This window comes from Antedon mediterranea, chromosome 9 (assembly GCF_964355755.1).
Source record: "Antedon mediterranea chromosome 9, ecAntMedi1.1, whole genome shotgun sequence".
Lineage (NCBI taxonomy): Eukaryota > Metazoa > Echinodermata > Crinoidea > Comatulida > Antedonidae > Antedon > Antedon mediterranea.
The window spans coordinates 11,520,039-11,541,747 of record NC_092678.1 but is presented as its reverse complement, the minus strand read 5'-3'; the positions used below and the strand labels follow the sequence as shown (position 1 = coordinate 11,541,747).

General features: G+C 32.3%; 1 protein-coding gene across 1 annotated transcript; it reads right to left on the bottom strand.

Moving 5' to 3' along the window:
* Positions 1-109: 109 nt before the first annotated feature.
* LOC140058161 (Fanconi anemia group D2 protein-like) lies at positions 110-18,842 on the bottom strand. Its single transcript, XM_072103720.1, has 17 exons — positions 18,815-18,842; positions 13,676-13,750; positions 13,403-13,519; positions 12,874-12,938; positions 11,644-11,696; positions 10,896-10,943; positions 6,355-6,415; positions 5,401-5,456; positions 5,219-5,279; positions 3,640-3,764; positions 3,376-3,463; positions 2,235-2,339; positions 2,024-2,112; positions 1,672-1,768; positions 977-1,012; positions 633-773; positions 110-145 (listed from the first exon to the last, which is right to left on the bottom strand). The coding sequence occupies exons 2-17, from the start codon at positions 13,737-13,739 to the stop codon at positions 110-112; spliced, it is 1,242 nt and encodes a 413-aa protein (XP_071959821.1). The 5' UTR covers positions 13,740-13,750; positions 18,815-18,842.
* Positions 18,843-21,709: the final 2,867 nt, after the last annotated feature.

Below are 21,709 nucleotides of genomic sequence, written 5' to 3'. Positions count from 1 at the left end.
ACCACGATTAAACAGCGTGAATGTTACTAAGCAGGAATGTCATTTCTGTCATTAACAGATCATTTTTATGAAAACATTCTTTTGAGTGACTACCTATTTACCTATTATTCTATGAGAAGCTATGTTTTATTTCCTTCTCATCCAACTAAACATGTGAATAATGTGATTAAAGATTGTTATCGTCTAGCATGTATAGCTTTTGTTTACTACAAAATCCACGAACTCAGTGACCTAGCCTTTTCAACCATATTTTATGACCTTGAAATATTTTTTATTAGTTCTGCATACCATGTACTAAACTACAAATCTGTTCTAGGTTCATCATATTTTTACACTTAAATGTCTAGGAGTAAGATAACAATTCTGACATTTAATTTCCCTCTAAATAGTGTAATTTAAATACCACTTTCCAGTGCCGGTCTTTAGTTAGAGGGATTCTAATTAGAGACCAAAGACCACTAAAACCTGGGTCACAAAAGCAGTCTTTGATCAGAGGGAGACCTGTTTTATCTTTGGCTAGAATTGATAGTAATAACAATATGGAACCAATTAATTTTATCCAATTTTGAAAACATTTTATTGTGATGCAAAGTTTAGCATTTTATGTTGGCAGAAAATTTGATACTACTCACTTGTGGGTAGGAAATCAATGCAGTTTGCAGTAGAGCAATAGTAATTAAACCATTACGTATTTTGTTACTTAACATGGTAAGTACCAACTTCTTGTAATTCACATTGGAATATAACATCAAAATCACATACACATCTAAAACCTATGATACAAAATATCAATCACCAACATTAACATTAATTATGAGAAAAATATATTAGGAAATTTACATTACACAATATTTAAAAAAGGAATTAAGTAGCAAGATTTAATATTAATTATTTTCAATGATATATATATATATTCATATACTTTTTGTTCACAAGTTCTTGAACACGTTTTATAAAGTAGAAATGTAAACTGTACCATATGTCCATCTGCGCTGTCAACATCTCCAATTGCCTGTGATGGTATAAAGATTTAGTTATAATACCTTGTTTTCAATCTTTTGACACTGAATAACGGCATTACATTAAATAACAAATATTACGTTTATATATAATATTATTTTATAAACTTAAAGGCAAATTACTGAAAAAATGACAATGCTGTGGGTATCAGTGGCTGGATCTCAATGGAGAATCAAAACGAGAAGTAAAAACGGCAGAAAAGTTAGCAGAGCTTTCGGGCAACACTAGCCCTTCATCATATTTTATAATATATATTATATTATTATATTAGAAAACACATTCTATAATATGGATATTGTATCACTAAAACGTGAATCTGAGCATAACCTTGTTTCTACTGTGAATGGGACAACAGTGCAATATATAATAATAATATATAAACTGTAATATTTTGAAACATTATTTGAGATTAAATTGGAAAACAAATTAAAGGGTGTTATGTTACAGGCACTAGGCATCGACAAACACATGTTTTATGACCTGTCACAAATAAAATTATTTGTAAAATAAAGCACAAAAAATCATAAAAAAATCAACACACAGTGTGGAAAGGCTATTGACGCGCCTGGACGGGTTGTCACTAGCTACCTGTTCATTATGTATGACGTTTTTGCCGCAAGTTCATAAATTCCAGATTCTCATTTTACTCACTTTTAGGAAGCCATTAGCCACAACAGCATTAAACCTTAACACTCTATGGATAGTATCCAAGATAAGAAACCCATCACTGTTCTCATGTTTTTTATTTCTGCAAATAAAAGAGAAAAGAACTGTTTGTCACAAAAGTGTATTATTAATACAATTGATATAATAGTGAAACTACTACGGTAATACAGACTACTGTAACTATGAAGTATATACACAAACCAACCTAAATTTTAAAGTTAAATTAGATCTTTCTTATATACCTGTAGTACAGCAACAACAGGTTCTGCCAAATAATTAATTTTAAAAAGAAAAAAGTGTACAAAATATCAAGTGTTCTAAAAAATTACAACTGTACCCTTCTGTTAATTTTCTTGCTGGTGTTGATGAAATCATTGGAACCATGTTGAATTGCAAGTCAAGGTGTGATCGTAGTGAACTAATAACCTGTAATATAACATAACATAATAATATGTATTTTGATATAGCACAAAAAAATACATTACAAAATGCAACTAAAATGAATAAATTTAGAGATAACACTGCAAAATAATACACAAATAACTTACATTGAATTCAGTATTGGATGCAACTGATAATAGTATAAATCTAACAATCACAGCTAAACTGTCAGTAGATGCAGATTCTAAAATATTTATGGCAGCATTCTGGGCCTGAAAACAATATAGAAATATAATATAGATAAGATATTATAAAACTAATTTATTACAGGTTCACTCATTATTACATGTGCATCAATAATTTTAAAGAATCATTCAATAAATAATTTCCATCTTTACATTTTTTATAATCTAATATAATTTTTACATGGTATATTTTTTATTGTAAAAAAAAAGACAGACAATGCCACAAATGGACGGAAGGCTGAAACTATAACATTTCACAAGACAAAAGTAGTGCTTTCCTATGGAGTAGGGCACCATGTATGTCATGATGTATATACTGCATATATAATAGATGTAGTGCATTTTTTACAATCGATACATGCGATTCAATATATTCTACTTAACCTAAAGTGGGTAGGATATAGAGGGTAGGCTAGGTCTATGTTGTTGAAATAATTCATAGTATGTATGTGTGTTATAAAACAAATAAGGAATGTTTTTTATTTGTTAAAAGAAGAGAATATTTGATTTGTTGAAAGATTGACTTGACTTCCACTGAGCTTCACCTCGTTAAATGTAACAGTCAATATTTCACCTCATACATGTTCTATGTGTTCATATAATGTAAACATTGTCGATTGATTATTCTTATATGTATTCTTTGTAAATATTGTCTTCAGTTGGTTTTCAAATTGTTTGTTTGTTTGTTTTATCTTTATACTGGGTGATCTCTTCAGTCAAAGACTGGTCTCCCAGAGGGCCCAGTTGGTGATCAGTGGCTGTGATGTACTAATACACCGGGGTAACCCCCTACTCGTCTCGAAAGATGTACTAGGTTCTTTAAAGTGCACACGAGCAAGTTGTGTACACTGGACCTACGGTTTATAGTCCTTATCCGAGAAGACTCGTTCTACCACCAGAACCATGGAGTGAGTGAGCCTCGAACCCCTGCCGATGTTATGGCTACGTGATTACGGTTCCACTGTCTTAACCGCTCGGCCACTCACTCACTCAAATTAGGGGTATAATGACTCATCTCATAATCTATTCATAATAATTTTCTTGATTTCTATGTAACTACAACCTCTTGTACTTGATCTGCATCCAACTGCATGTTTGACAAAGCATCGATGATAGGAATGGCCAACTGATGGTTTTCAACCAATAGCTCTCTAAAAAGGTTTAAAAAAAGCAAAATAAATAAACAGACCAGTCAATCTTATAATACTGTTACAGCTATCAACAATGCTTTGAATGGAAAATGACATTATTTTTCTAAATATTTTAAAAATTATACAGTACTTCATTAGAATAGCAGCTTCAGCATTGTCTGACAAATTATACTTACTGTAAGTATCTAGCAACTTCCTCATTCTGATAATCTTCAATGATTTCTGGCAATGTAAGTATCAAGTGGCTTTGAAAGTTAGGTGATACAACTTGTAGAATTTCAAAGACTTTTTTCACTAACATCTGGAGAGTAAACAATAAATATGGTCACCAATGACACTAGACAACCTGTTGTTCAAATTGTGAACAACTGATTGTTTAAATGCGATTAATTACGCCTACAGGGCTGATGTAATTGGATATATCATGTTTTTTACATTTTTAAATCTCTGTGGCAAAATATAATTGCCGCCTGCATCAATTACATGGGGCTTTGGTGTTCGTCCAGATAGGCCTTTCACATCAGGATTCTATAATTGGTTAAGGCGTCATCGACAAATTATTCTCAACAACATTAGACTCAACAACATTAGACTCAATAACATTAGACTCAACTACATAGAATAGACGGCAAGTACTCGCTTTGGAATTTTTTTAAAATGAAATATTTATAATGGTGACAACATCTTTACAGTCGCGGTGGTCCTACTTTAAACGGATAGCCAAAACACTGAGGTCGGCCAAAACCGAGGCAAAAACCAGGTTGTTTGTAGTACATTTGGATAAGTATGAAATAAAAAAAAAAAAAAAAAAAAAAAAAAAAAAAAATATGTTTTGATATTAAAGTGTATATATAAAAGTTTGCAAGCACTAAAAAGTCTGTAATTTTAGACAAATTTGGTTTTAATTACTGGCGTACAGAAATGACATGTGGAGATACATACAATTAGACTAACCACAATTACAATTTGAGATGATTAATGGGAAACCCCGGCAAAATGCAGTAATTGAAGGAACACTGTTCCATCGGAGAACAAGCTACACTTCTATTCTAATAAATAAAGTAAGAACTAGACTAGGCCTATGTTCAGTTAATCGTCTAATAAAAAGGGATGCCGATAGGATCGTATCGTATTTCGTTCTTGTTCGACTACAGCACTACTTTCAATACACTAATATATTTGTTCACAGCATTGTTTACAAAATAAAAATACCTCTAAATTCCCGCTCAAGCTTGAAAAGATAGCCTACTGTGTATATCACGTGTATTTCGCTCTCAAACAGTATGAGTGCGTTTCTGTGCTTGTAGTGATAAATTGCATTTTACTTTTCCATAATTCTTCACTATTATAAATCCCTAGGCCGAGAGGCTAGCGATTTGACGAGTCTGGCCAAAACATTATTTGATTGAAATAGTACTTGCATAGGCTACATATATAAATACAGTATAACAAAAAGAAATGTGGTATGTATATTCCAAAAATAGAAGATTATTATTCTGAATGGAGAGGCATGCGTCGACGTACTTCCAGTGCTAGACCGTTCCGCGTTGTGTGGACGTGTATCTCATTAATATTCATGAAGTTTGGTAATTAGAAAGACCGTCAATGAGACGTGTCTCTGTGGATTGGAATAATTTTTCGATGACACCTAATTTGATCCAGAAATAACTTAAAAGCAGACTGGCATTGGCATAAAGGGAAATGCATTGATTTAAAATCGACCTGAAACAAAATTATTTTCCTAGTTAAACTTACCTTACTATCAACTACTTTGTCTAACCATCGGAACTGGTTTAAAACAAGCATTCCAATGTTACTATTAATCAGAAGTAAAGGATATAAAAATAATAAGTAAATCACATTCACAACAATGTAAGTAATATACTTGTTCAACAGTCTTTTTTAAAAAGCACTATTTAATAATAATTATAAATTACCTATCATCCTCCTCCAATTCTGGTAACTTTTCTAAAAGTATTGTCACTAGTTGTTTCTAATAAAAAAAGAAAAATGTAATAACAACTCCATTCTAATGAATGTTATGTAGATTTGGCTGAGGGACACAAGACATTCTACAAAACCTTCAGTAGCATGTTATTCCAATATGTGAAAAGTGTTTACCTACTGATACCTTCAGTAGCATGTTATTGCAATATGTGACAAGTGTTTACCTACTGATACCTTCAGTAGCATGTTATTCCAATATGTGACAAGTGTTTACCTACTGATATTATTTTGACTATAATTATGCTCTTTTAGGTATGTAGAGCCTGCAAGAAAGCTTATGATTTCATGTGGTGAAATGTTGAAGATACCAGATTCAACCAAAATGTAAAAAATGTAACTAATTGTTACATGGATGTCTCATGTAACCAAGTTACAATGCCTTCATACACTGTAATGTAATCACAGTGTAAAAAGATATGTGGGTACGACACAGGTATCGCTGTGTTACTTTTATGTAATCTTACTTGTTCCGAAACTTTACATTGATGTAACACAAAAATGTTTTTACATGTTCATACAAAGCTCACAAATTGTTACATTTTGTTCTAATTTTTGTACATGTGAATAGTTTATGATGTTTCAAAAAGGGGAACATAAATTTAGGTGGGTCTAAATTTAGATGTATTACTCAATACAGTCAGTTGTAAAATATTAAATAGTCCTTGTTCAACTAATACCGAGTGTTCATTTGAAGTACCTTAATGAGATGCACTTATTGTAAACACTGTTAACATTAAAGCTGGTTCCCACTTGCAAGTGAGTTGACCAATCAGATGCAAGAGTTAAGATGATCCATTGCACTGTGATTGGTCAAATTTGTCTAATAAGTTTGAACCAAACTTTATGTGAAAAGCCTCAATAATATATTATTACATAGGTTTTACCTGAATAGAATCAACACCAAGCAATAAATGTATAAGACTTTCTTGATTACCACATCGAATTCTATACATAATAAAAAATGTAAAGATTTCCATTAAATTAAAAAAAAAAATTAAAATATGGTTATAACTTAATATATCATCCTAAAGTTTTTTTTTTATACCAATTTAAAACGTGCCACTTCAAGGACATGAAAAAAAGGTGGTGCTCACATTTTGGATACAGAGCAATAGACACCACAATGTATAGATTACTGGCCATTGTATTGAGTTGTACCATTGAATGGAACAAAATGATTAATTACTAACCATTGTATTGAGTTGTACCATTGAATGGAACAAAATGATTAATTACTGGCCATTGTATTGAGTTGTACCATTGAATGGAACAAAATGATTAATTACTGGCCATTGTATTGAGTTGTACCATTGAATGGAAAAAAATGATTAATTACTAACCATTGTATTGGGTTGTACCATTGAATGGAACAAAATGATTAATTACTAACCATTGTATTGAGTTGTACCATTGAATGGAACAAAATGATTAATTATTGGCCATTGTATTGAGTTGTACCATTGAATGGAACAAAATGATTAATTACTAACCATTGTATTGAGTTGTACTATTGAATGGAACAAAATGATTAATTACTAACCATTGTATTGAGTTGTACTATTGAATGGAACAAAATGATTAATTACTAACCACTAGATGGTACGCTCGCTTCGTTCGCGTACCATCTAGGTCGTGTCTACAGATGGTTCTCGAATACATAATAATTTCAGCGTTAAAAAAACTGGTGACTTCAAATGTACATGCAGGACAATAATATATGTCGTTTACAGGAACGAATAAATAGACATGGTGATTTATGTACTCAACTAAAATTAGCACCCTGGGAATTACTTCCGAAAAAGATACTTGTCATAAAATAAGAAACAAACTGAATTTGTGTTTTGTATGTAGGCCTAACATTAGGGTTGAGGGATGGGGAAGAGGATGGGTGCAAAGACGAACAATTTTTAAATATATTCTTTATCGATTTAGTAACGAAATATTAATTGTTTTCATGTTTTACAAATAATATACCACTAAACACAGTAAAACATTGCGATTTAATACTTTGTTGAAACTGTCACCATCATAGTCAATTGAAATAGTACAGTACATGTAACGATACATCACTAATACGACGTTTATATTTTTTTACATTATTAATACAAACGTTTAGAAGGAACTGTCAGTAATAAAGTAAACACCTCTATTCGGGGCAAATCGTAAATTCGCTTTAATCGTCAATAAATAATTATCTAACTCAACTTAATTAGTAGGTCTAATGGTCAATTGTTTCTTAGAGCCAATTCATACTTAAGTTGTTTCCTAACCACCAAAGTTGTTCTGCGTTTAGGGCATGTGATCCTTCGTACTGTAGACCTGTCCTCTACTGACTTTACAACGCTACTCATGCCAGTGAGGGGAGGGTGGTGTGTTGGTGGTGGTTTAACTGCAATAATAAAGTTGATTGTACATAATAGACGGCGACTGGAAAGGCTAGCTCATTATGCGTTAAAAAAAAAGATTCCACAGATTGGAAAAAAATGGATCGAATTTCTGTTATGACTGTACTTGTCTTTACGACGCCTGAGGGAATAGACACTTGTGGAACAGAGACTGGAATGTTCCATTTATCGCAGATCAAAACATTTGTATAAACGTATATTAAATCTATCAAAATAGTATTTTTTAAAGAAAATCGGCCTGTCTTCAACATTATGATGCTGTACTCGAGCTGTTCAACCGGTTTTCAGCTATTAAAAACAATTATCGTAGGAGGAGATAGGAAAATGCGAAGCATCCTCGCATTATTGTCTGCGGGTATTTTTCAAGTTGGACATCCATTAGTCAGTGTATACCACGACCACGAAACACCCCTATTTGGGGCAAATCGTTGAACCTAAATTCGTTTTAATTGTCAATAACTAATTATCTAACTCAATTTAATTAGTAAACATGGTTACATCAGATGGTTAAAATCAGTACCGAAAGTACGAACCAACTTTATATACCATGGAACAAAATGATTAATTACTGGCCATTGTATTGAGTTGTACAATTGAATGGAACAAAATGATTAATTACTGGCCATTGTATTGAGTTGTACCATTGAATGGAACAAAATGATTAATTACTGGCCATTGCATTGAGTTGTACCATTGAATGGAACAAAATGATTGATTACTGGCCATTGTATTGAGTTGTACCATTGAATGGAACAAAATGATTAATTACTGGCCATTGTATTGAGATGTACCATTGAATGGAACAAAATGATTAATGTCACTAATGTCATACAAAATCAAAAAATTAAACTAGATTTAATTCGTCACTATGACGAATTATAGGTTATATGCATTAATTTAAATAAAGATAATTGATTGATTTAAGATATATTGATTGATTGATTTTCTCAGAATCTTTAGTTATTTATAATTAATATATGATAGCATCTTGCCAACGCAAATACAATAGCCGGTATCATAATCCGATCAAAGATCCTTCTGCGTATATAATGTCATAAACCATATTTGTGTTTTTATCTTAATTTCATAATAAATCATACATATGATACAAACACTTCAAGACAATTGGTGTTCCTGAGCATTCTAACGATATATATTAATTTTAAAATTTAGCATATTTTCACCATTTTGTTAACTTACACGTGCTCGTATAACGCTGTTTCGCGTTGAAAAGTGAATAAAATATGATGATATTATTAAAGAAAAGTTATACAACAGTAATCGGACAAAAACAGTGCAAATCAACGTTTAACGCGCAGTGCGCGTGCAAAAATCTGCGGACTCATGGCAATTTTTTAAACGCTTAAAATTGCCTGAAACGTCGAAAATAAATTCTGACAATTTTGAACATTTTAAGCGTGCGTACGCATACATTATATGCGCTACGCACGTGATTGTATTGCTATATGATGAAATATGACCTGAAATTTGTGAGTACCAAATTTTGTTTAAAAGTGATTCATGCTTGTGAAGATATGATTACAAACGTGATTTCGTTAAATCGCGCGTAGACTGCGTAATGTTTGATTGCGCACCATGAAAACATAACCACATCGATTCCTGGCCATAAGGAATATACTCTGAAAAATTGACTTAGCTAGATGAAACTGATGCCAAGATAATTCACGGACAAAATAGTGCTAAGGAAAGAATAAATAAACTAGATTTAATTCGTCACTATGACGAATTATAGGTTATATGCATTGATTTAAATAAAGATAATTGATTTTTAAAAGATATTTTGATTCATTGATTTTCTCAGATTCTTTAATTATTTATAATATATGATAGGACCTTGCTAACGCGAATACAATAGCCGGTATCACAATCCGATCAAAGATCCCTCTGCGTATAATGTCATAAACCACATTTGCTGTTACATAATAATAAAGACATAAGTTATTTTTTATCTAGATTTCATTATAAATCATGTGTATAATATATACACTAAGAAATAAATTTGAACAAACAAAACGGATAATAAAAAAAAAATCTTATTTCGTTTCCCAAGGTGAGACTCGATCTCTGTACCTTGAGTGCCATAGACACGAGCACACACCACCAAGCCATACACAACTGACTAAAAATTGTAGAAAAATTCCTCTGTGTATTTACTATGCAGTAACCACTTTGGTGCAGATAGATTATTACATACCGCAATGAATTATAATTTTTTACTATGATGACATCTCTAAAAATGTACAAAAATGATGCACTGTCAAACTATATACTTTTAACTTTAATATATGAACTTTTGAAGGAAGAAAGTTAATGTTAAGTTTGTTATTTTGGCCTAAGAAAATGTCATAATTTGTTTGATTGTCGAAATGAATTTTTTAATATGCAATTAATTATGGCTTAATCAACTTTTGTTCCCTTAGTTTAATAATAAATCATACATAAGATACATACACTTCAAGAAAATGAAATAAAAAATATGTGTTCCCGAGCATTCTGACGATCTATATTAATTTTAAAATTTAGCATATTTTCACCATTTTGTTAACTTACACGTGCTTAGCCTGTCACTTTTGACGTGCTCGTATAAGGCAATTACGCGTTGAAAAGTGAATAAAATATGATGATATTATTAAAGAAAGGTTGTACAACCGAAATCGGACAAAAAGAGTGCGCATTAACGTATAACGCGCAGTGCGCGTGCAAAAATCTGCGCACTCATGGCAATTTTTTAAACGCTTAAAATTGCTTGAAACGTACTCTAATTTCATCGAAAATAAATTTTGACAATTTTGAACATTTTAAGCGCGCGTACGCAAGCGTTATATGCGCTACGCACGTAGTAATGCATATAACCTAATTACGTCATCATGATTATTTTATTGTCTTCAGTCCTAATATAATAGTGCATATTATTACTGAATTATTATTACAATATTTTGCCTTAAGTTCAAAGTTAATTGCCTAACCATAATTACTGGAATAAACATTTGATGACTTACGATTGGCAACTAGAAGATGAAATAGTAGGAAGCAATGAAGTACGAAACCTAAAAAAAATATGATTAACATTAAATGTTTATAGTAAACACAAGTTTTGAAATAATTTAATAAATTAATCTGTAAAGTTAAATGAGGCACTGTTACAAACGGAAGTTTGGGAGGGCAATGTGGAATTATATTTCATTATTTACAGGTAACAGTTTCATCAGAACCTTGTCGAACTGTTTTAAACATGGTTCAGAGTCATGTAACAAAAACTATTTTAAACATGGTTCACAGTCATGTCACAAAAACTATTTTAACAAATTGTTCAGAGTCATGTCACAAAAACTATTTTAAACATGGTTCACAGTCATGTCACAAAAACTGTTTTAAACATGGTTCAGAGTCATGTCACAAAAACTATTTTAAACATGGTTCAGAGTCATGTCATAAAAACTATTTTAAACATGGTTCAGAGTCATGTCACAAAAACTATTTTAAACATGGTTCAGAGTCATGTCACAAAAACTATTTTAACAAATCAAAATATCAATAACTATAAAAAGAAAATTACTTAATCTTAAAAAAATATCCTCAGCAGGAAGTGAACAAGAGATCTCAACTGTGAAAGGCTGGAAATTTTAGGTACGGGAATTATACTGTAGGTGAGGGTATGCACTCTCGGAGTGCCTTCTCTAATACTATATATTAATTGTATTTTCAACATAAATTGTTAATTGTTATAATTTTGAAATTGAATTTCACCTTTCTAAGTTGTCTATGTGTGTCTGGAGTCCACCTAAGAATTCATTGTTTACCTGAAATGATTAATATTAATTATTAATTATTAATATCAGTGTTTGTCATGCACATTCTGTGAACCAAAGCAATCAGGAAAATATAGGCCTGCATACTTTAATTATAGACAAAATCAGCAGAGTGTAAGACAAATTATAGTTGATTGGTGTCATTTAGTTCAATGAAAGTTACATTAGTATCTCTATGCAGTCGATCTACCTACATATTGTTAGGCGTTGTTGTTTTTTCGGCCCTATGGAACAAGCTCTCAGATAATTTTTTAAATAATACGGCTGAGATAATTAAAAAAGGTCACCAAAGGTTATATTTCCTCAGAAACTTCAAGAAACCGTCATTTTGTACTAAATTCCACGCACATTTTTTAACTCAAAGATTGTTAGGTCATAATAGCACACATAAGTATATATACAGTGTATATTTTTAAGCTTTTAAATGAAAATATTATTTCTAACCTATATTACATAGTAATTTTATGTGGGATTGTATGTTTTAATGAATGTTTTTGATTATAATTTTTTCTATGTATGATGTATTTGTGAATGTTTTGTTTGTTTTTACCATAATTTTTCTCGAGGAAAACAATATTTCTATGTACACATTTTCATGGAACAAATAAAGATTCGATTGATTGATTAAACATTACATTAAATAGTTTTAAAGAAATCCCTATAGTCTCTGTAAATGTTATCTAAATGTCTTACAAATTTATATTACATTTTATAATCTTAGAACTGCATATTTTCTATTTGTATATTAAAAAGTTACTGCATGCCATTTTCTTTCTTTTTCTTTAAACCTGGTTGTTTTTAAACACTGTCAATCACTTAGATCCATAACAGTAAACCTCTATATTTAGTGGGAACAACAAATATATAATATGGTGTTTTTTCGAAATTTTTTTTTTTCAGAAACTGCTTGTTTTTCCATAAACAATTGAGTGCACTTAAAAAAACACCTCAAATGTTAATTTTCAAGAATAAAATCAAGGTACAACATGCATTTTATAATCTTGCCTCTATTTAAACATGCATTACAAACATTGGTCTATATTTAGCAAGCATATCAATCAAGAATATCTGAATATACACAAAATAACAAGATTTTAAAAGAAAAAAAAGACACAAATAATTACAACGTTTTGATCAATTACATTGATATGGTTATACTATACTATACCTGTTCTTTGTCATATTTGCTCAGTAATCTCTTTAAACTCTTTTGAAAAACAGCTTGGTCTACATCTGCAGAAAAAAAAAATTAAAATTATACTTAATAGTACGATACTTGTTACTGCATGCAGATATCTGATTTCATTGAGTATGTTGCAGCCTCAGAATCTTGTCACTGTAAGTATTAACACCAAAAAAGGTTAACAAACTGTTTGTTTTGCTTTAGTAACAATGATACAAGAAGTGATATTTCATATATTGCTAATTAATCTACCTTCTACTGTAGGTAGCATAGTAGACTAGGTGGTCTGTGATGTTGAAATAATTCAAAGTATATGCGTTATAAAACAAATAATGACCTTTTTTTTGTATTGGTTGAATGTTGAGAATACTTCATTCATGAAAAAAATTGACTGCTCTACTTAACTAAGGCTGATTCCATAACATCATTCACTCAATTTATGAACCTTCATTATTTATTTGTATACTAAAATAGTTTTTGAAAATTGTAAACATTACATTGTACTAGATCTTACTTAGTGTGTTACTATTATCATCATCTACAGGTAAATTAAAACCAGCTTCTGTCAGCAATTCTTTAAAAAGGTCAGGTTTTTCAAGCAGTAGTTTTGTGCTACTTCGCACCCTCTTACCTGCAAGTAAAATATTTATAGATTAAAAGCAGAGTCCTTTTGTGGAGCCTTTTTTCCCCAAGACCAAATACATGAATACTAATAGTAATAACTACAGTATTTAAAAAAAATGAAGGCAACTAAGAAACAATATACTCGGTACACACAAGTACTTACTATGGGATTCATTCAAATCATTTCCAATTCCAGAAGAACTACGTTTTGTACCTTTCTTTGGCATTTTGCTGAAATCTGTAAATTAATAAAAAACTAGAAATAATCCAAATTTTCTGTAGTATTTCAAACAAGCTACCCTCTGATTAATAATGGAACGATCCATTTGATAGTCTGAGTTTTCTAGTTCCATTCTGGAACTAGAAAACTCAGATCTTGATATCTGAGTTTTCTAGATCTAGAAAAATCGGATATATCTTGAGTTTTATAGACACACTCAACCGTGACCCCAATTTGTTTATCTTATTGTTGTTGTTGTTGTTGATGTGAATTCATGTAACATTTTTACCTTTCAGATCAGGGACAAATTTCATTTTAAAATTTTGTTTAGCAATTATTGCTAATCAAACTGATTTTTTAGTCAAGAAACGTAGTTTTGTATTGTCTTTTTTGCTACACAATTTTAGAAATGTGTAGCAATAAGGTTGTTTTTTATAGCTTTTTGCTATGCTACACTGGCAAAATTATTCCCTGCAGATGTTATGACGTCATCGTATTGTCTCTTTCGTCATAGCTCATCACAATTCAATTTCACCTAGATTTTAATATTTGTTTGCTCAATCAATTATCTTTTGTAAGAAAGAATAACAAACATTTTAATGTTGATGCTGTCATCATTTCAAAAAAATTGAATTTTCATCCTTATATAGTAAATTTCAATATGTTTTAGCTCGTCAGAATGAAAAGTGACCCTTGTGGTTAAAACAAAGCTGTCAAGATTTGTAGACATGAATTCATTTACAATTTTGTCTATCGGATGTTGTGATGTCATCATTCATATGGCCAGTTGAACTAAAAAAGTTGGATTTTTATCTTTTGCGTCATAGTTCATCACATTTAAAAGAGCCCACATCTCGATTCTACGTATTAGAATTTCTTCAACATTTTAAGAATAAGATGATGTTGCTAAACAATTAGCTTGCGAAACTGTTATCTTCCGGTTTTGTTTTGATTACATCATCATGTTAAAAATGTGAATATTAAAAGGTGGGTCCTGTAATTGCTACACTGTATGGTGTATGTATAAAGTATTTATTTTACTGTGTATAGGCCTACTGTGTAACTATAACAAGGCACAAAATAGACACAATTTAGCATCAACAACATATTAATAATATTATGTAATAATATTAATAATTAATATTATTATTATTATTATTATTTTCTTCATAAGATGCCTGTGATTTTGAAAACTAGGTCTAGGAGGGGTGTGTCGAAAGCGAAGACCTCGAAAGCGAAGATCGAAGACCGAAGACCTCGAAAGCGAAGACCCGGCCTACAAAATGGTAGTGTACACAAAATCGGACCAAAATCACACACAACTGATGATAACACCTTGAATTTACAGATTCTAAAAAAATATTTCGATTTTAATCGTTATGTTATCAAAAAACATGACTTTATCTATGAACAAGCTCACGTGTATTCTCCAATGGAGTTAATATGTGATATGGTTTTACGAACAAACACATCGCGCTATTTGCAAGGCGACGGACGCACAAGAAGGACATCACACAGAGCATTGAATTGAATGCAATGCCTACAATTTAAAACCATAGCCAAATTGTATAGAAAAGTATAGAAATAAACTACAATATGTAAATTATAAGAAGTAAAGGATTGCGATAGCCCTATTTAGGCTAATTTTAGAGCCTTAAAGTGTCCGTATCATAGATTTTACACTTGTTTTAAAAAATGTTATAGGCCTACGCGTGAATACAACTTAGAGATCCTTTTTTTTTGCATTTAAATATGTTGATATTATGTTTATTATCTATAATATTTGCATATTATCTAAAATGTATGAATAAATACAATAAGATATTTATTTTCCTTTAATTATTCTGTATAGTATTTTAAACGTTTACATTTTCCCCATTTTAGCCTATACTGCAGTATTGCTGATTTAATTATTCGCCAGTTTAAAAATGTTTTTCTTATAATAATGGACAAATAATATTATCAGTACGGTATCGGTTAGTGTGATTGGTGAAGCGACAGTAATATGTAAAGAAGAAAAATGTAAAAAGTAAAATAAATATTTCATTAACCAACGTATGAACCACTAACTAAAGCTTGGTTCCCACTAGAACGTAACGCAAGGACGTAAACGCAACGCAAGCGTTTTAACCAATGACAAGCGAAGTTATAGACAGTTAGCAATCACAAGCGAATAAGCTAACAAAAACATCCTGCCGCAACGTATCGTATTGACGCGCAACATAAGAAAATACTCTATTTTGCATCCCCTCACGAGAGAATCATTACGATGAACGTAAGGCATAAACGGTGTTGAACACGTCGGTTCCCACTTGTGAGGACACGCAAGTTTGTTCTTAATGCGCACTTTGCGTGGATCTGGAAACTAATTCCAGCTCTTAAAATATTTCCAGGCCAAATTTGACAGAACATATTCAAATTATGATTTGACAAAAAGCTAAAAAGAACGAACGATAGGAATCAGCGTTCTGCAAATTTTGGTTATAATCGATCGTTTCCTGCGAAATATCATCTGTTTCACGGCTTCCATAATTCAGAATAACATTTAATTATGCCATTATGTCAACGTTAACAAAGACAAAAGCCATTCAAAACAAAGATTGAAATAAAAAATATTCGCTCCAAAATTGTCGATTTTGTTACGGTTGCAATGTGATTAGTGACGATATTAAAACGGGTGTTTATTTATATCGGTATTACGTTTACCGACACTGTCAAAAGACATTTCCAGTTCCAGACAGTTTAATGAAGTTCCAGTTCCGCCAACCACAATTGTCCTTATCATCAAAGTAAAACAACTGACTTCTGAAGCATTGCCCGTGGTGAATACAAAAAAAAGAGTTACTCTCTATACATGTCTTTGTTAAGGATGGTGAATTTTTATCGGGCTTAACCACTCTAACCCCCAACCTTCTATCTCACAGGCTTGTGGGATGAGACGACTATTCAACAGTCTCCCGATTTTCAACAGATTGTCGACGTCCCGCTTCTAAATGTTTGCATATCCCTACCATGAGTCTCCATTAACAAAAGAAAATATAAATTTAAAAAAAATGAAGTAACAGGTTACCGGTTGTATACTGACCATTTAAATATAGAATTGACACTACACAAACAAATCTAAGAGAATTATATACTATTATAACGGGTTAACGATCGAGCAAAATCTTCAGAATGTGATGCTTATCGTTCGTTCTACAGTAGGCCTATTAATTTGAATACAGTATAATTTTTGATTTTGACAATAAAAAGATATAAAATAAAGTTCCGTTACTTCACGGTAAGCTATTGGGACGAACTGTCATCGGCCCGGGAAATATTTTAAGAGCTGAAATTTGTTTTCAGATCGACGCAACGTATCCACGCAAAGTGCGCCGTAATGCGTGGTCTAGCGACGCAACACAAGGACGCAACGCAACGCAAGTGAATTGACCAATCACAAGCGATGGCTTATTCGCTTCTGATTGCTAACTGTATAACTTCGCTTGTCATTGGTTAAAACGCTTGCGTTGCGTGTACGTTCTTGTGTTACGTTCTAGTGGGAACCAAGCTTAAGGAAATAACCTTGCGTGTCATCACAAGTGGGAATCGACGTGTTCAACACACCGTTTCTGCTTTACTTTCATCATAATGATCTTTTCGATCGTGAGGGGATGCAAAATAGATAGATGAGTATTTTCTTTACGTTGCGCATCAATACGATACGTTGTGGCAGGATTTTTTTGTTAGTGGTTTATACGTTGGTTAATGAAATATTTATTTTCCTTTTTAAATTTTTCTTTACATAGTAGGCCTACTGTCGTTTCACCAACCACACTAAATATTCTGATACTGATATATTATTTGTCTATTATGAATACATTAGAAAACATTTTGAAACTGGCGATTAAGTAAAACAGCAATAGTATACAATGGGAAAATGTAAAAGTTTAAATACAATACAGGAAAATGAATATCTTATTGTATTTATTTATACATTTAGATAATAAACAATAGGCAAATATTATAGATAAAAAACACATAGCAACATATAAAATCAAAATACGGACACTTTTTATATAGGCTCTAAAATAAGCCTAAAAAAAGCCTACCGCCATCCTTTACTTCTTACAATTTACTTTATGTAGTTTATTTCTATACTTATAAACAATTGGCTATGGGTTTAAATTGTAGGCGACGTGTGCTACAAAGTTATCGGAACAAAAGTGACATTTAATTTTGCATTCAATTCAATGCTCTGTGCGAGGTCCTTCTTGTGCGTCCGTCGCCTTGCAAATAGCGCGATGTGTTTGTTCGTAAAACCATATCACATATTAACTCCATTGGTGAAAACGCGTGAGCCTGTTCATAGATAAAGTCATGTTTTTTGATAACGTAACAATTAAAATCGAAATATTTTTTTAGAATCTGTAAATTCAAGGTGTTATCACGATTTTGTATGATTTTGGTTGGATTTTGTGCACACTACCATTTCGTAGGGTCTTCGCTTTCGAGGTCTTCGATCTTCGCTTTCGAGGTCTTCGCTTTCGACACACCCGGTCTAGGAGGCCTACCTTATAGCCTACTAGCTAGGCCTAGTTTAGACATGACATAGACCCTAGCCTAGCATTATTTTTACAAAAACAAATGTCAAAAATTGCAGGTCTATCTAGCCTAGTTAGTAATAGTAGGCCTAGCCTAGTAGGCCTAGGGCCTCTAGCTAAGAAGCCTAGCCTACTAGGCTAGGAGGCCCTAATGTCTTTAAATACTGTATAAAGTAGCATAGGCCCTACTGGCTATGCCTAATACCAGTCTAGGCCTATAGATAGTAGTAGTAGAAGTACTGTAGTAACCTATTAAATAATACTAGCTAGGCTAGGCCCTAGTATAGTCTAGGCTAGCCTAGTAGTAGGCTAGGCTAGCTAGTAGGCCTCCTGTTAGAGGCCTGTCACGCCAAAAAAGGTCCGGCCTTTAAACAAATCTTTATTAAAATGTCTCCAAGAAGCCTGGAAAAATTCCAAAATAGTTTAAGTAAACTAAGCCTAGCCTAGGCCTATGCATTTAAAAGTAAATATAGGCCTGGGCCTACTAAATATTTATTACCTCAGTAGGCTAGGCCTAGCTAGGCTTTTGATGTAACTTTCACTTTTTTAATGTTATTAACAAATACGCGCCAAAAAATGAAACCCCACGAGGTATGGAACGCCGTTACTGCCTTCTTCGGCTTATTTCCCGTTCTGCCTCCTCTCTACCGTGGTACTCGGACATTTTGCCGAACGCCTTTTCGTCGGCACAGACATTTAGCTGACAGACAGTTTTCCGACCGGACAATTCGCCGACAGGACATTTCGCCGACAGGACAATTCGCCGACAGAACATTTCGTCAAAAACCATTTCGCCGACAGACAATTAGTCGACATGCCAATTTGCCGACAAGAAATGAATGAAGTTAGGCCGTATTTATTCAAAAAAATGCCCGAACGTTTATTGTTTGCGGAAGGCGTTGTTTTTTGGGTGAAATAATGGTAACATAATTAAATAAATTTCCCCTAGATATGAAAAAAATAAAACACATGTAATCTTAAGAAGTGAGAAATTACGTTTTGCTTGGCAAATTTTAAAAGTCAATAAATTCTACTACCGGATAGAAATACAAATAGAAATGTGTTATTATACAGATATTTCCTGCGAGTCAAATGGCCGAGCGGTTAAGACACAGGGGCACCATTTACCGAACTTAAAGAGCCAACAATATCGGCATGGGTTCGGGGCCGACTCGCTCCTAGTTCTGGTGGTGGGACCAGCCTTCTCGATCGGATAAGGAGTCGAGTATAACCGTATGTCAAGTGTACACAGTTATAACCTGTGTGCACTTTAGAACCCAGTTCATCATTCGGTTACTCCGATGAACTGGTTCACAAAATAGCCCATGTATCAGATGGATTACCACCTATATGATAGGACAGTGATTAATATACTATTGGTAATCCTTGTCCACATGTGCCCAAAGACAAAAAATAAAAATACTAAAATAAAAACATCCTATGTAAATAAACCTGTGCCTAAGTTAGTCTACCTTGCGAAGAATAAAGGCGAATAATTACTACTAATCAATGATTCCCTTGGCAATAACATATTCACTAGGCCTAGGCCTTGTACACTAAGAAAGAGAAGAATTTCCATCAATAATTATACACTTTACAGTAATAATAATATTTATTAAAGGTTAATTACATGTGCCAGAAAATGTTTATATTATTATTTATTCTTGTATTCAATTTATATATATATATATATATATATATATATATATATATATATATATATATATATATATATATATATATATATATATATATATATATATATATATATATATATATATATATATATATATATATATATATATATATATATTGACAGTAGTTAATTATAGGAATGTAAATTTTTAATTTGAACGAAATGCATGAAACAGAAACTAGTTCCCTTTACAGTCGCAGCATAAAGTGTATCGTGCACTATTATCTCCAAAAAGATCGGACATTCATCATAAGGAGACTTATTTACTATATCTCATTCTATTCTATTCTATATATTCAAGGATAAATCATACTTTTATTGAATTTGCAGTTTGAAATAGATGGTTTCAATGGCTCAGCAGCAAAATTATAAAAAGTAATAATATTCCTGGTAAAGTTTAAACCGTTTAGGCCTATAAGACTTTAGGCCTAATGTATAGATTGTCGGTGTTCGTGACAAGTAAAACGTTTTCAATTCAGTTCAAAACTCATATTTATAATTATTGTATTGGTTATGACCATAAATTATTGTTGGATGACCAAAATGTAACCTGCGGGTCTATTTTCTGTCGGCCAAATGTCTGAGGAGGGAAAAGGGAAGCTAAAAATGTCCGGCCAATTGAAAGGTAATAAAAGGGACAACTACATTAATAAAGACAATTCTAAAAAAATAAAGCAGGAGTACGGATTAGACTTGTCTCCAAAGCAAGTAAACTCAAAGCTGAAGAGCCTGCGAAAGCAGTACAATATAACACTGCAAAAGACAATAACTCGGGGAAGGAACGAACTACTTGTCCTCATTACGAACATCTCTATAACTAGGGCTAGGCTGTTGAAAGTGATGCGTAAAACTTTATTGCGACTTTTAATTATCGACCAAATAAATGAATGGCACTTTGGGTAAAAATGATGAATTTTACGCGACCACCCAAGAAGTGTTTTGTTAGCAAAAACGGGGTACTAAAAAATTTATACACCGTTTTTTTATACCGGTATTTGAGCAGTTGCAGCAGAAACAGGCCCTAGGGGAATCCCCGAAAAAAGCGCAAAATGCAATGCTTATTATAGCTAAACGATTAATATTAATGGTTTAGTTTGCTGACTTTTTTATGATAAAAAATGTAAACGCGGGCGGGCCAATTCAGGGTTGCGAAACAACAGGACACAACATAAAATAGCGGAACAATCTCGTCGAAATCGGTTCAGTTGAAATGTGCTCGTAAACAGTGGCGCACAGTTGGTTCAAAGTGTGCCAAATGTCTATACGCATAAATAAATACTGATAAGGTTAACATTTGAAGGATATAATTGGTTTTCGGACCCGTAGAATTCAACGCAACTATTTTAAAATGGGTATGACGTAATAAAATAGTGTTTTCTGATTGCATGCAAGCGCATAAGATTAATTTGTTTCTTTGAGGTACGTACTATAACTGGATTTAAAGGTCCACAGACGTTTTTTAATGTACAGTGATGTAATTACAATACTGTTTTCTGATTGCCTACAACTTAAAATTTGATCACTTTATAAAAAATGTATAGGCCTATGGCATCTGTCTGAGCAACTGTTTATTGTCGGATTACTGGAAGGGTATTATCACAACATCGCTTGAACTTCACGTGGTAAAGGTTTTGGCTGTGGAGTTTTTAAAGCTACTGATTAAAAATTGCATATTTCAATGTAAATGTTGCTTAACGC

Bases quoted from the DNA above. Each gene is read 5' to 3' on its own strand.
- LOC140058161 (XM_072103720.1), bottom strand. From the start codon at position 13,739: ATGCCAAAGAAAGGTACAAAACGTAGTTCTTCTGGAATTGGAAATGAT. The intron at 10,944-11,643 runs GTGAAATTCAAT...TATTTTTTTTAG, and splicing joins CACATAGACAACTTAGAAAG to GTTTCGTACTTCATTGCTTC. The intron at 5,280-5,400 runs GTAATTTATAAT...TCTGATTAATAG, and splicing joins GAATTGGAGGAGGATGATAG to TAACATTGGAATGCTTGTTT.